General features: G+C 40.6%; 1 protein-coding gene across 1 annotated transcript; it reads right to left on the bottom strand.

Moving 5' to 3' along the window:
- Positions 1 to 3,506: 3,506 nt before the first annotated feature.
- Positions 3,507 to 13,317, bottom strand: pdgfaa (platelet-derived growth factor alpha polypeptide a). Its single transcript, XM_030737815.1, has 7 exons — positions 13,232 to 13,317; positions 12,567 to 12,766; positions 12,132 to 12,228; positions 9,122 to 9,229; positions 8,713 to 8,906; positions 4,825 to 4,951; positions 3,507 to 4,104 (listed from the first exon to the last, which is right to left on the bottom strand). Exons 2-7 carry the CDS (start codon positions 12,627 to 12,629, stop codon positions 4,094 to 4,096), a joined length of 600 nt encoding a protein of 199 aa, XP_030593675.1. The 5' UTR covers positions 12,630 to 12,766; positions 13,232 to 13,317; the 3' UTR covers positions 3,507 to 4,093.
- Between the last annotated feature and the right edge of the window lie 3,283 nt (positions 13,318 to 16,600).

Raw genomic sequence — 16,600 nt, 5'->3', positions numbered from 1 at the left:
CTTTTCTTTGGACATTGGCTGCTTTTTTTTTTTTTTTTTAATTTTTTTTATCCATTTTCAGTCCAGCCCTTATACTTGACCATTATCAGAGGAATGATCTGTGAATCATTTAAGCATGGAAAAAGTACCTAACTCAGGGGATGAATCATGAAGAATGAAGGTGGTCATACAAAATATCGACTCTCAGGCACACAAACTGTTTTTTATATTCTGCATGTTCGCACATTTCAATACATCATTGCAACCTATATCTCTTTTTTCTAGCAAAACATAAAAAATGAGAGATGACTCATTTTGCGTCAGTATTAGAATAGTGAATACTCAAATTAACCAAAGTTCAAATACTGAGGTCCATAAATGTCTAAGTAATCCCTGTGTGAGGCAAACACTCAATGTCAGACAGGTTTTTTTTTCAGTTCCTGTATATTTATGATGTCATAGAGCGTCCACAGAAAGATTTGGACAACAGCAGCAAATTTGTTTCTTTTTTTTTTGTGAGGGACTCCCAATCCAAGGAAAACTGTCTTAAACAGAGAGCAGACTCAAAGGAAGATTAGGAAAAAACAGCCTGTTTTAGACAGAAGCTGGGCTGAAAGGCTGCACCAAAGCCCAGGATGAGATAAACAAGGATCATTTTGAACTGTGAATCAAGCAAAGCTACTCTAACACAGACCAAAAACACAGATATGAAGCTGGAAATGAACACAACAGGTCCCCTTTAAGACTTAGAGAATGTGTGTGAAGCTAATTCTTTGACTTGATTTTTTTTTTTAAGTGTCAACTTAGACCAGAGAACAGCAACAATAAAGGCTCTGGAGGTGTTTTACTTAAACCTGCTGACCTTGAGTCAGGTATACTTCCAGCCTTTTAATGGCAGTGTGTAGGAATACGGAGGTTTGGTAATCTGATCTGGGATCTGTAGCCAAACAGGGGGAGCTGGACTCCCATAAGCTTATATCAGGTTGTGCTTGACCTGCAGAGAGTTCAGTATTTTAGCTAGCCTGTTGTTAATCTGCTTAACTGAGCTTTAGAGAAATGGAGTTTCTCTCTGTGTTTCACACACACAAACCGACATTTATCCTGTCTCACACACAAAGACGCACTTACTCTGTTTTACTCTCTCTTTCTCACACACACACTCCCTGTATTCCAGCCTGTTTTCATTTCCGCCCTCTCACCTTTCAAACCTTGTTACACAGTCTTATCCCATCTGTTTCCTCTTTCTTTCTTTGTTCTCTCTCACACAAACAACTGTGCTTTATGTCCACACGATACTTTCTGTTTTTAGCATTAACATCTCTGATATTGAGCTGGATCCTGAGAACACGACAGATGAAACTGCCGCATGTGAATCTGCTGCTGCAGATTTGACTGACTGAAGGCAAAAACCAAAGCTTTTTTTTTTTTTAAGTTTTCAAACAGTGCCGTCTTTGTGCAGCTCACACAGAACCACTCAATTATGAAATTTACGTATTTATACCAACTACCCACTCTGGTTACACTGTTGGCCAATGTCTACACATGGTTTACACCAGCTTCTCCAAGAGCAATATAGCAGCAAAGTGAGTTACGCAAAGTGACCCCAAGCTTGGATGAAGTCACCCGTCTGTCTGCTTTTTCCCCACCTCAACCGGCAAACATTTGTTTTACACGTTTGAAGTGTAAATGTAGCTGAGGACGCATGTCTTAATAAGTGTTTCATGTCTGAAATACAAAGAGCTGTTTGAGGTGGATGCAAGGCTGCATGGTTTGCGGGATGCCAGCGGGAATTGGAACAGCCTTGCGAGTACACAGTTCGGCTCTGTGCTGCAGGTTCAAGAAAGGAAAAACTTCAAGTCTTCACCGCAAAGCATACCAAACTCCACAGTCCCTATTTTTTGCTGTTTAGTTGTGACATAAGGCAGCTGTGGTTCTGATGTTAATATGTGATAGATGCAGTCAAAGCTTATGTTGCAGTATTTGCTTGCATTTGAATGGTGATGGAGACTGCAGACATGGACTGCAGTCAAAAGCTCCAGAAGAAAATGTTTCACACACACACACACACACACACACACACACATACACACACTGTGAGATTTTGAATTTTCCACAGTACCTTCTTCAGTATCTCCCAGTGTGACACCTTCACTGTCAATGGTACGAATAAGTGCTGTCAAGTTTTTTTTGCGTTGATTTGGTGGAATTTGTTCATGTGACATTTCCAAATAATACATCAAATGCAGTTACTGTAAGATTAGTGCAGCCAATGCTTGTTTTTTTTAGACTAAAAAATATTTACTATATGTGCTAAATATTAGTGCTACATATACTAATAAACAACTACAGATATCTTTTTTAAAGGTTTCTTGACATTTTTGTTATTAATCCCATTGAAATCTTGTTTGGCTATTTCTCTCTTCCCTTGAGGATGACAAAGATCATAACTTTCCACAGGAATACATTAAATCACAATAGATGTGAAATATGAACAATTTTTGATGCTGCAAGGGAAGTCCCATCGATTCTGTTAAAATTATACAAGAATAACCTGCGCATACCGTTTCTTTTAGGCACATTTACTGTTACCCCATCTGTTACCCCATGGAAGGACTCCATGGGCATGGGCAGGCCTCAGTGAATTTTGGTGTATGTGCACTGAGCACTGTTGCATCACTGATGGGTTGAAGCTGGAGTTGCCATCGTGCATGTAATTTCCAAACCAAATGAGCAGAATCCAACATATGAGCACCAACGGTTTTGCAGCACTTGATGACAAAGGGATGCTGTAACAGGGAAAAATGCAATTATATCTACTGATAATATGAGGCAGTCCTGTACATAATAGAAGAGTGTATTCTCACCCTTAATGGATGTTTGTGGTCTCCAAGTGGCTTTCTGTTTTTTACTAGTTTAACTAGAGCTACTAGATTTACCAAGTTCACTAACTGGAGCCTGAAGCGAGTGCGTATCTAAATGAAACAGCTCCTTGTCAGCAGTAATGAAAGTGAACATTAAGTAAGCGGCTTGATATGAAGTCACCTTCTCTATTCTGTTCAGTGAGTCAGGGGATGAGGTCACCAACGAAAACATTTGCCTTCCTCTATACCGCTCTTACTGTCGTTTCCTTGGTTTGAAATAACAAAAGCCTTTAATAACACAGAAAAATCACTTGTTAGCTGTTGGTTACTCTGCTCTGTAATCAGCTTTTCCATGTCTTTTTCTAGTCTCACTTTTACCAAGGTTAAGTGTGTGTGTGTGTGTGTGTGTGTGTGTGTGTGTGTGTGTGTGTGTGTGTGTGTGTGTGTGTGTGTGTGTGTGTGTGTGTGTGTGTGTGTGTGTGTGTGTGTTACTCTCAGTTGCAAATCCAAAGGGGTTTTTAGCATCAGTATCACAGTCTTACAGATAATCTCTCTCATGTAAACCCTTCAGTCACTCAGTCCAACAAACCTGTTTGTGAGAAGCTGTTTTCTCATCACCACACCCAATTTTGTTTTCATATAAATATTTTATTAGTATCAGTAACATATAGGAAGGCTCTTTCCCCATCCATTCTTTATTTGGATAACATATCAGAAATAGAAACTGATAGCAGTAGAAAATGAGAGGTTATAAAAATAAGAGGATATACGTGTGAGTGCTTTTCTGAGGAAGAGTAAATCTTGGAGTACAAAAACTAATCCCAGTCACTGTTTCTAGAAAGGATTTTGTCCAGTTTATAATCCGAGTCACTGAGCGGTTTATACTCTGGAGAAGGAGCAGGATATAGAAAATAAGTCCTTCAATATCCTAGAACCCGCCTCAGTTCTGCTTCTTTTTAATCATCTCATAGCTTCTTGTCTCCATCAAAGAATCGTCAGCAAATTTGGAGTTCATGTCTGTGAGTTGATGCTTTGCTTTTTGGAAAATGTTTCAGAGTACTTATGAGGTGAGTCAGTAATCCTCCATCCAACCTCCCAAAGCTCATGAGGCAAAATATGCTCCGTCAAACCTTTCACTGTCGCTTTGATGGCAGGTGGTAAAGGAGTCATAGGCAGAAGGTGCTTGTCCCTGTTTTCCGTTACACACCATCATCCTCTTTGTCTCCTCCACGCCTTTATCAATCTGTTGCGCTTCACCTGATGCCTGTTGTAAGAAAGGAACATAATCACAGCTTCTTTCTTTAGCATAGCTGTTTTTTCTACAGAAAAACACAAATATAATGCACACAAACTTTGTCAACTGCAGCCGGTCTTTGACAGCTATAAACTACGTGTTTTTTAAAATGACAGTTAAATCATGAATATTTTTTTTCTTTTTGGCTTATAATGTAGAAGTAGCCTGGACATATTCACAGGACTGACATGCCATTGCAATTACACAATGAGCTGCATGTCTGAAAGGGTCTAAATATGCTGTAAACATATTGCTTTAAATTCAGCTGATGTAAGCGTGCCCTGCAGGAAGTCAGCAAGTTGGTGGGTCAACAAAAGTCACACAGCTAATGATGGCAGGATGGTTGAACCGTAAGAAACTTTGTGCACTAAAAACATGTTTTGTTAACCCCTGTTAATTTGAATAATACGGAGTGGGGGTCTTTGACGAAAGGCTGTGTGTGTGTGTGTGTGTGTGTGTGTGTGTGTGTGTGTGTGTGTGTGTGTGTGTGTGTGTGGAGGGAAATGCTCCCCTGAGGGAGGGCTAAGTCAGGCAGGCAGGAAAAACACTGTAAATGCCTCAGATGTTATCAGTTCAGTTGGTGTCAGTCGACACATTCAGACAGGAGGAGCCTTAACATGTGAAATGAGCCAACATAAACCCACGTATACACACACACACACACACACACACTCACAGATGTATGCTTACCATTGTCTGTGTCTGAGTTTGGGCTGATGTGGCGTTTGTTGGTGCACATGCACTCTAAGTGGTCCTCCAGCCTCACCTGCACCTCCCTCAGTTTTGGCCGCCGTCGCACGTACTCCACCTTCGCCACCTGAGGGGAAAGACAGCAAGCGCATCAGAGGGATAACTTTATTAAGGAGTGGATTGAAGTGTATTTTTAGTATGCTTTGGCATGAGCAACCCCAACTACCTGGCTCACTACATAAATTAGTATAGCCAGTGTTACTGCCAAGCTTGAAAAATGAAAGCAGTGCAGAAATGACAAACGCTGCAGTTCTGTGTAGCTACTCTGAGCGACAGCTGTGTGTCTTATTTGAAGTCCTGTTGCACTAAAACACATTCTAAGGTATGTTTGACTTTTCTGGGAAGTGTGTTGTGTTTTAAGAATGGGTTTAACTAGTCAAAGTTAGCATGAAAGTGATATACAGATGCACCTTACTAGCTAAACTAGCTACCTTCTGCTAGTGTTGTTCAATAATAACTTGCGCAGATTTGTAAGCTAAGCAGACAGTGTTTAGAGAAAAAAGAATAAACACCCCAAATTGGCTGACAAGTGGTATAGTGCCATACATATAAATAAAATCACTGGATTTTATCATTGGACATATAGGTTTAGCGTCAGTTTTTTGATAAATTAGCATACCTGCTGCCATCAAGTGCATTTTAACATTGCTTTTATAAGTTACTTGTTTAAAATTGGTTTGCCAGCAACAATCAAAAGAGTGAGAGTTTCTCAAACAGCTAATGGAGGTGTTAATTACACAGCTACAGCGGATAATCTGCCAGTGTCATTTTAATTGTTATTTTTGTGTGTGTGTGTGTGTGTGTGTGTATTTTAGTTTCCGATGGCTTTAATTCTTGTCTTTCTGTTGTATCAATAGTATCGTCCCTCCCGTTTGTCACTTCAGCTGTGGTGATCTGCTACATTCCTGGTTTAGGTTTCTAGTGTCTCCTTTGTGCCCTAGTTATCTGCCCTATTTTGGATATGTATGGATTTTTGTTTGGATCTCCTTGGACTTTGTTATTATTTTAGGCAAGGCCATCATCAAAGCCTGCTTTTTGTTGTAAACTTTGCCTCTTCCATCCTCCACTTTTACTGTTTCCGCTTTGCCGCCACAATCCAAATGCAACAGCCATCAAACAGTTTCAGGCAGTGACTGCATTATTTTAAACTATCGTACGCATGTGCTTTATTTCCTTATGTACTAAACTTCTCCAAAATCAAACATTTGTCAGGTTCAAATTTGTGTCTTTGCATTTTAGTGTTTTAAACAGTCTAGGTTTGTTGATCCCAAGTAATGGTTAATACACAGTAATATTAAAGTTAGTTTATGTATAGTACGGGTGGCAGAGATAAGATGCTTTCTTGTACTTGTGCAAGCACACAGGTGTGTGAGCTTGTTTGGAAGAATGAGTGGAGCACTGATAGGAGATTTGATTTCACTGACACTAAGTGAGGCATATTTTGTTTTGTGTCAACACACGTCACACTTGACATCAATGCTAAAAGCCAGAGCGTAGCTACTCACGTAGCAATGGGTCTTTCTAGTTCTTGAACACGTACACACCCAACATACCCTAAACTTACATAAACAATAAAAGAACCACAAAACCCGTTAGCGAGCCAAGTCTGCAAAATGCCAGGTCCAATTGCACAAGGATCTCAGCTTCAAGTCTTAACAGACTCCAAAATAGCAGAGTTAAGACTTAGAAAAAACAAAAATGCACAAAGAGGTTCAGCTGAGGTGAGAAGCTGTGTAGCTAAACAGCACACGTCACATTAATTAGGCTTTCAGGACAATATGCAAGAAGGGGTGGGCACTAACTTTGAATGGTTGAAGTCTGCAATTAATTCCTACAACTGAGCAGTTGGAGGGTTAGCTGTATGGTAGGACAACTAGTAAATTAAGAGGTGCTTTTGTAAGCTCTTAGTTAGCTCTTCATCAGTGCAGCATTGTACAGCACTTACATAAGACCAAAGCAACACCAATCCGTCTATTTCACACTCTAGCTTAACACATATGTGCACGAGCACTGAGGCCATTAAATTCAAGTCCAAATGAAATGGCAAATTGTGAATGAGAGAGATGACGCCACTGTGGAAATAATAACTACAGTCCTTCTAATGACCACTTAAGCCTCCAAAACTGAGCTAACCCTCATAGACTCCCCGTAGGCATGTTCAGCTTTGCAGCAAAAATACTGACTGACAGGTGTACCAACACAGGTGGCCGTCACCAGTAGCTGTCCACTAGGCTTCCCCTTGGGTAATTTGAGCCATAGCACCCAACCTTGTTTGGTGTGTTGCTGCCTTTTGAAACATTTCTAATGCAATTATTTGGCAAATATACGGCCTGTTGCAAGGAACATCCTATCTAATAAGTTCTAGTGAGGGAAATTCTGCTGTTTCATTTGTATTTAACTTCACACTTGTTGTAATTCTTGCAAACCAGCTGAACTTAGCTGGTAACATCACTCCAGTGACCAACCAGAGGGTTCAAATGGAGACTTCATATACCAATGAGTGACATCACAGTGGCAATGTCCATTTTTTTAAATATACAAACTATGCTTCCAACAGAAGGACAAATAATCATTTCAGTTAGACTTGGCATTACAGATTCTGGTCCAACCTGCTGTGTTCTCCATGTACAGCAGTACTGATGCTCTTTTTTTGTTTTCTCACATATGGACACACGACCTAAACCCCTCTGCTGCCATCTTCCCTTTGGCTCTAAGTGAGTGCAGTTGCAGTCGTGACCGTTTACCCTCTGAGCTCTGAATCTCAGCACATGTGAGTGACTTTATTTTTGATTTCCTCTGTGAGCAGACAAAGGATGAGTCCTTTCATCTCAGATTGGGTTTCAGCAGGCCAAAGCACAGAGAATCAAACTGCCCTCCCTTCCTCTTTTATTCACTTTTCCCCTCTTGACCTCTGGCAACACATTCTTACACCTCTTACACATCTTTTACTCTTACTCCTGATTATCAACCATCAACCTGTGCAATTATTATAAATATTTCGTGTTCATATTACTAAAGGGAATATTAATACCAGTGTCATTAGCACAGCTTAAAAGTGTATGTATAAAATGCACTGCAATGTGCAGAAAACACGCACAGACACACAATCCTTGGGTCAGCTCCCACTTGGCCGCTTGTGACTGTGAACCAGTTGGGGTTTACTGAGTCTTAGTTCCAGCTCTGGATGAGATCAAAAGGAAGCTATTATGTTCATGAACTACCTCACTGCCAGATTCTCAGTCTCACACACACACACACACACACACACACACACAGGCTCACACAATGGTTAAGCTGAGGAGAGTAATTGTTTTTGGCAGGTGTAGAGTGTATACCTCCAGTAAGTGGCTGCGTATTTACATGTTCGGTGCCATTATTCGTTTTGTGTGTTTTCAGGGTCAGTGCCAATAAAAGACAAGAAACAGAAGCCTTTTGCTAAATGTTTATAAAATGCTTGCCATAGTTCACAGTGATTGTGCCAATATATCTCTTAAACATTTTTTTAAACACTTCTACTGTCACAGGAGATCACTACCAATGAAAGCTCAGTCTCTGGCTATGTCTCAGACACACAAGTGCACAAGAGAAATCTAATAATAACAGCCACACAGGAAGTGATGTCAGGGTCTAACTGTGCTGATCAGCGCAGTGTAGGTCTGTGCTTCTGGGCAAACCCCAAGACCCCCCCCTCTGTCTATCTCTCCACCTTCTCCAAATGTGATGTGAAAACTCAAAACTTTTTTCAAACACAAAAGAGTTTGAACCAGGAACACACACACAAACACACAAATAGCCACATGTACTGTACAGACATGAGAGAGACAATACCTTAACAGTGCGGTAGTGTTTGCGAGCCGCCTGGCACCTCATGTTGCTGGTGTTGCAGCAGCCTGTGCAACGTTTCACCTCAACACAGGGAGGCCAGATGATGAAGTTGGCTGATGTGGGATCCACCTGGCTCCTGGGAATTTCATAAATTGTTGTCCGAACTTTGCACACTGCCGGCAAGGCCTCTTCGACCACTGCGGACGAGCAAAGAGGTCAGAGATTTTTAATCAAACCTGCACAAATGGTAACTTTTTTGAACAAGATACAAATATTTATTAACATTATATAATGTAGAGGAAATGGGAACCCTACAAAATAAAAAGAAGAAAATATGCATAGTTAAGCAGTGTAACTCAGGGACAAGCTGATTTGGTGTGTGTGTGTGTGTTTCTGTGTATGTGTGTCTCACCAGCGCTCCTCCTGTGCCTGGTGTGAGTGTGTGCTCTCTTTAGGTCGGGGAAGCTGTGAGAGAAGTCCTTGTGGTAGCTGTGTTTGGTCTCCTCTATCACCTCGTTCTCTGGACAGAGACAAAATAACACAAGCATACTGAGACAATACACACTCTGCATGTTAACAGAGGTCCTTGTGTCAAACACACAGACACATTCTAAGGCACTACTGTGGATAAAATGCATGTACAAAGTTCATTTTCTGGGAAGAATAAATGTTCTCTCGAGTGAGAGTGGTGATTTCTTCTTATGCTCATTTGCAGCTCCATAATATAATTATTGGACACTACCAAAGTAATTTTGCATGATTCATAGTTAAAATAATACCTATTTGTTGAAATACTGTGATGCAGCACCTCAGTTGATCTGCTGTCTGAATGAAGCTGGTTCAGCACTTGCATCTTGAAAGTCTCCATCCTAAAAGCCCACTTAATCCTGATTGGTTGAAGCTTTAAGGATTGGGAAATCTCATGCATCACTTTGCTGGTGAAGCCAAAATAGAATATCTTTGGAATTCATCCTCTTGGGACCGTGAATCTCCTTATCAGGATAACTTAGACAGTTGGCTGACTGACCAAAATAAAAAAAAAAAAAAAAAAAAAAAGGAAAAATTGTGTTTACATGCTGCAGCAAGCTGCTCATTACAGATGTCCTCATCAGGTGTCTCTTAGTTATTTCAACTGAGTTATGATGTCAGTGGCCTACTGAGTTCTCTGCATGTAAACGGGCCCTACAAGAAATGATGGTTCGGTGCATATTCCAGGTACATTTTAAATGTAATCCACATAAAGACACACAGGCACACTGCATATATTTTTTTAAGTCAGAAGTGACATCCCATTGCAAGCCAACCTAAACTTTCTGAGTGTTAACATGAGAATTATTTGCGGCGGTTTTGTAACTTTAATGTGCCTTTTTTGCATATATTATAGTTACGTGTATTCTGTATCTACATTTAAACCAGGAAACTCTACTTGTGATCATACATTATATCTGTCAGTTCCGTTTGACTGTGACTGTGTGGTAGTGTGTGGCAGGAGCATGGGAGGCTTTTAGACTTTTTTATTTGGTTTGTTGGTTTAGTTGTTTTTAGCACCTTAAAGTTAAATTGATCTTTTTCTGGAAGGATTTGGCAGGCTGTGACAATCTGAGTCTATAGTCTCCATAAACTTTAAGGAAAGCCCCTTAAAGCTGATATTATTCTTTAGTTAATAACTGATAATTTACAGCATAAAGATTCATATTAGCCAACTGTGCCCTCGAGGCTCAGTTTTAAATCTGAACTATTTGTGTGTGTGTGTGTGTGTGTGTGTGTGTGTGTGTGTGTGTGTGTGTGTGTGTGTGTGTGTGTGTGTGTGTGTGTGTATGTCTTTTAGAAGACGTGTTCACAGCTTTTGCAGATTCTTCAAACCATTCAGCACTTCCAAACCACAGGATATCCACAGACATGCATAAAGCCAGTAAATTCTGAGTGAAGATTGTGTGTGCAGTGAGGATTTATGTAGATTTGTGTGTCTGTGTGCAAAACAGTGGGTGGAAAAGAGAGCAAGGTTCCAGGAAATCAGAGTAAATGATGTCTAGGCAGGACTGTTTTAATTTGAACCCGAATACCAAGCCTGACACTTCTTTTTGTCATTGAGTAGATGTCTGTGTGCGCTCTTCATTCTTGCTGCCACATGTGTATGCAAACAGTCACACACACAAACACGCACGCCTGCCTGCCTACATACACAATGTGCTTCTAAAACACAACAAAGTCCACCTCCGACATCTCCCTCTCTCTCTCTCTGAGTCTGTGCGTCTCCCTCTCTCGCCCTGACATGCAGGAATTTGAGCATGAATTATACATAGCAACACAGCAGCCTTCCAGCGAGCCCTCCTCTCAAACCAATAATGGGCAGCATGACAACAGTATAATGAAGTGAGCCACTTGACCCCCACCGAGCTGGGGAGCCGTCACACTCGACATTTGCATCTCAATGATGCCAGGATTAATGGTGGCACCACTCAGCACTGCACTCGACATTAAAAAAAAAAAAAAATCAAATAAGTTTCACAGGCAACAAAAAGTTCATGCAGCAAAAAGTTTATTAGACTTGAATTTGGAGTCTGATTCAAGGAGAGGATGCAGTAAAGCCTGTTTTATGCCACAGTTATTTCCTCCTGTCTCACCTCACTGATTCAATCTGCTCTGATTTATTACCTGGATAATGAAAACAGACATCAGTGTTTATTGAAGGCAAACTCTGGCGTTTTTTTCAAAAGCTGTAGACTGTTTATGATTTAACAGCACACAAAACCCTCTTTATAGTGTTTTCAGCTACAGTGTCAACAGCTAGCAGAGCAGAGATGAAACAATAGAATTTTTAGGAGAAACAAATGTTGTGGCCGGTCTTTTTTAGGAGCATCCAGCAATGAGATGAGAAGACAAAGACAGGGACAGGGAGGGAAGCAGCCATGACTATCACATGTAAGCTCTGTGTGCCTGATGTTTATCTGTTAGTAACTCAGTCAAGTTAAGGCCTGCTCTGGATCTTTTTAAGACTACAGGTACATAATTTTTCCACGACATGCTAGAATAAGATAAATATATGCATTGGTTCTAATTTCAGAAGTTCAAATACATTTTCTTTTAATCACTTTAATAATAAAACATGAGATTTTACAGTAACTTCCTGTGACTTTTCAAATTCATTCAAAAATTGTAGCCCACTACTTAACTTTATGCCACAGAGGTCTGTCCCCACATTACATTTGCCCACTCTTGCTCCATGAGACTCTTACATTCATCATAAACACAAATGTGATACAGTCTTACAGCTACACTTGCTTTTAAAAACACGTGTCCTTATCTGTTCCCTGTTTATTAATTCTATTAGAATTTTTTTTTTTGCGCTGAATAACCTAATTTTTCTGTAAGGATCACTAATCCAGTTTTTGGGAGACTTGTATTATAATGAAGTGCTTTACCTACGGAGTCTATCTCTAGCAGCCGCTGGAGGTCGCTGATGCTGCGGATCTCGCTGCGAGAGAGCCGCTCCAGAAGCTCCTGAGGGAGAGGAGACTCCTGTGGGAATAAAGTGGGTGGGTTTATTGGGGGCGGGAATACAATGCTGCAACAGTTGGTCCGTAAATCAAGAACATGCAAACGCTACTTATCTGCAACTGGCTTTTAAGCTGACTCGGTGGCGGGTTATCAAAAAGTAGTGCATCAAAGAGGTAACTGTGCGTAAAATGCATGTCCGTGCGTAATTACGCAGATAAACTAGATTTAATTTAGTGCATGCAATACATTTACCCTCAGGACTGTTTCTCTGTGAGTTGTATTATTTCACTCCAAACTAAATGCCTGTGGCGAAAATTCTCACAGCAAGATTAAATACAGAATATTTTCCTTCAGCTCACCTCAGCAACGGTGCGTAACACGCAGAGGTAGCCAGCAAGGATGTGGTAGACCGCGGCTCTCATCTCCTCTCAGATCCACTGCATAGGCACCAGAAAAGGTCGAAAATCCACTGAAGGAGCCGGACTGTCGCTCCCTGCTCAGGGGAGCCAAGAATCATCCCTCGGGAGGACAGACTATCTCCTCAATTTCAATGAAAGAGCTTACAAAAAAAAAAAAAAAACTTCGAATGAGCTTTGAAATCCTGAACGAAATTAAAAGTGTGGAAGCAAACTTCTGCCTGCTGTGCAGCCAGTATAAGTCACTGCCAAAGAGATTCAGCAGAATGATCAAACAGTGACCGGAAAAGGTCCAAATTAAAAAATAAAATAAAATTTTAAGAAGTAAAAATCTCAAGTTTCCACCGTCATTGGTCCGCACGTCTGAAGCATAAAGCAAATCACATAATCAGACTTGAGATCAAGTGTATGTCCAGCTGCTCTTCATTCCTGTATAGACCGAACAGGTGCCGATGGAGGTATTGAAACTTTTTTTGCAATCACATATCCAGGAATATCCATCATTTTGTCCTCAGTATGATCCGTTTAAAATCACCCATTTTCTGCGCACCGCAGCGTTTGAGCGTCTTGGCATTTTCGGTGGGTAAATTTTTAAATTTAAAACTCACCTCCAACAAATCGACCAGGTCTGTCCGTAAAACGAGGACGGAAAAAAATGTAAAAAAAAAATAAAATCTATCTCCGCTCTGCAGCGCAGAGGAGTTTGATGCCAGCTCCCAGCGGTCCTGGGTGAATGAAGTCGGGATGCTTTCAGTCACAGGATATAGCTGTGCGCGTCCGCGCGGCACTAGACTGCGACCGCGCTTTGCATAATAGACTTCAGGGCATTACAGTAGCATTAAACTGCAACATGGAATAGCCTCGCTCTGAGCTGCTCGAGTTGCTCACACTTGTATTACAACTCAGCACAACTTTCTTGGAACATTTTAGTAAAGGGAATTGGGGAAAAAATTGTTTAAGCCATTTTAATAACTGATTTGCATACACTGCCTAAACATTCAGAATTCATTTTATCCTCTGTTATCATCAGATATATGCACTAATACATTAAAGGTTCCCTGAAAATAAAGCTAAAGATCCTATTTGGACGATTTCACACTAACATACAGACCGATGATGATAAACTAAGTTATCTATATCACTAAGAACTGTGCAAACCATAACTGTTTATGTGGAGGTTAATTCCTAACCTACTTAAAAGAATATCTGTGAATAAGTTGTTGTATTGTCTAAAATTAAACCCCTAATCAAACTCTTTATTTGTGTGCATGAGTTCAGGAATGGGAGGTGTTTGGTCATGTAAGTGCTTTGTAATAAAGCTCACTAATGAACGTCCAGACTGGAGAAGAAATTCCAGCCTTTTGGGTTTCTTATGTGCATCATGACTGTTTTCTTTCTGAAGCACAGGTGAGAATGATGCTGTGCCATAACACTAATATTTTTATTACAGTTTATTCATGAAACACAAATTCACAACAATAGTAACCTCAAGACAAAATTATAGTTAGGGACCCAATGATCCAATGTTTCCCTGTGTGCAAGAACTCAGCTACAATGGAGAGGAAGTGGGGAAGGCAGAGAAACAGGAAAAAAAGCACAAATCACAGGAGACAGAAAACATAAAGTTAATAATATGCAGTAGTGGCAGTGAGAGCGGAGTAGAGAGGTTCTCACCCCAGAGGCCTGAGCCTGTAGCACAGGGCTGGCAGAGGGTGACCTGACCCAAGTTTTTACAAATGCAATTACAAATGTATAAATGAACTTTTATAAGACTTACCTAACAGGGGGTGCACGTGAGAACGTAAATGTCTGATGCACCCGCATTGGACTTTAGCTAGTCTTTCACCTACCAGAGCCCTAATACATGTAATGAAGACAGGCAATATTCTGGTGCATCAACGTTTGGCACAAGGGCATCGTGCTGCTGCATACTCTCTGCAGGCAGCACCTTTGCTGTATTTCCAGTAATGAGAAGGCCTAGGAAGCAGATGAAAAAATTAAAAAAGAGATGGTTTCTAGCTTTCAAATCCAAATAGTTGGTTTCACAAGAGAGGAACCTGAAAGGTACTTTTACTTTTTAAAGAATGGTTATGATTATCAATATAAAGCAAGCTTTAAAGCATCCATTATCTGCTCCATTCATCAGTGGCTGCCTGGAAGATCAGTCTACAAAATGCATGCTGTCCTGTGGGTGTTTATGTTTGGCTGTAATGCATTTAGTAAATGAGCATCAAACTGAGATTCAGTGAAAAGAGAAGCAGTTTAAACACATCAGCCATTTCTCAGGGTCAGTGACACGAGTTGTTGAGGGAATGTAAAAGACATTGGATTTTTTCCAGAGCTAAAGCTTCATAAAGCAGTGCTGGAATCTGGAAATCCAGCCTCAAGCATTCCAACATGCACGTACACATTTATACTCCCTACACATGACATTTAAAGTCAGTTAATTTCTTTCAGTCTTAAATGTTCCTGTGAGACAAAGAAAAGAGAGCAAGATAGACGAAAGAAAGGATAGGGCCAGGAGAGCAACCTTACCAACCTTATCTCTACATGCAGAGTCGATATAAGATTGTTGATAATGAGATGAAGCTTATTTGGATGAAAGAAGTCAACGGAGGGTCAGCGCCTGTGTGTGTGCGTGTGTGTGTGTGTGCGTGTGTGTGTGTGTCTAGAAAATCCAGGCTGTGTTGGGCCAAACTTTCCCCCAATTAAAGCCTATTTAGGCTGACGGAGGCTAATACCCTTGCATAAAAAAAAAAAAAAAAAAATCCACCTCTGTCTCTTTCCTTGCATCTCCTGTGAAAGGGTTTAGTGTAACCAACAGACAGACAAAAAGAGACAAAGAACCGGAATGATGGAGGGGAAACGGGTCAGAACCGATTCTGATCTTGAATGGCGTCACTGGTGCCATGACACTGTCACTTCCTCCTGGCAAGCAGCTTCTTCTCGGAACTCCCTGATGCATCCCACTTGTTCTCCCCCCCACCCCCCCCATTCCAGTGTTGTTGTCTCTTTTTGTGCCAGCAGGGCTCTGTGCCATCAAAGCCCAAGTGTGAGAGTTAGAGGCTCTTTGAAAATGTACTGGAGGCTTTTAAGAGACCCACACAAAAAAATAAAAAATAAATAAATATCCCAATAATATTAATCTGTATGTCTGATTTGATTTGGTGATGAAGAGACAATGTCAGCTTGGTTAGTCTTTATCATTCACAATAGCTCTCAGGGGGTTTGTTTCTCTCTGTGCTCCCCCTGTCATTTTGCTCTTATTGTACATCATTTAATCCAATAAAGAACTACCGAAGGGGGAGTTAGTTTGCTAAGCAAGCTTGGTTGGGACAATATAAAACAGACTCCTGACATTTTACAGCCTACAAAACATCCCTTTTTTGTGGAGCAGTCAGATTAGAGTTAAATGAACTGGTGCACAAAGCTGACAAATTTCTACACATCAAAAGCACTGATCCAGAGAGCAAGATTAGAACAGTTAAGACAGCTTGCTATTACTTAACATATAATTGTGGGGATTTAGCTCATCCCTTCAACTGGATCCACTCACTCCATCACATACCACATTAAATCACTTTATAGTCAGCAGTAAGTGGAAATTTTCAGGCACTGCAGACAAGTTTAAAGTTAAACTTGCTCTATGCAAAGCAGCTGACTGTTATTTCAAAGCAGCTAAAATCAGCAGTGCATTCAGTTCTTAGAGGGTCCGCTTGCATTTATTTGGGGATCAAATCAAATAAAATCACCCTTCTTCTGGCTAATGCTAATGTTCCTGTTAGCACATTCTAATTCAAATCGATCTTAGACAGCAAAATATTGATTTGAATGGATAAAATCAACTAATTCAGTCAACCTGCCAGAGTTGATCTGGTTCGATGGCATTGTTCAAATGACTCTATCAGCTAATTTTATGACTAACTGTCTCCAAACTATGTGCAGCTCCATAAACGTCTTGCATTTTAATGTTATCC

Source organism: Archocentrus centrarchus, chromosome 1 (assembly GCF_007364275.1).
Source record: "Archocentrus centrarchus isolate MPI-CPG fArcCen1 chromosome 1, fArcCen1, whole genome shotgun sequence".
Lineage (NCBI taxonomy): Eukaryota > Metazoa > Chordata > Actinopteri > Cichliformes > Cichlidae > Archocentrus > Archocentrus centrarchus.
Note: the sequence above shows the minus strand (reverse complement) of the source record. Positions and strands in the feature narration are given on the sequence as shown.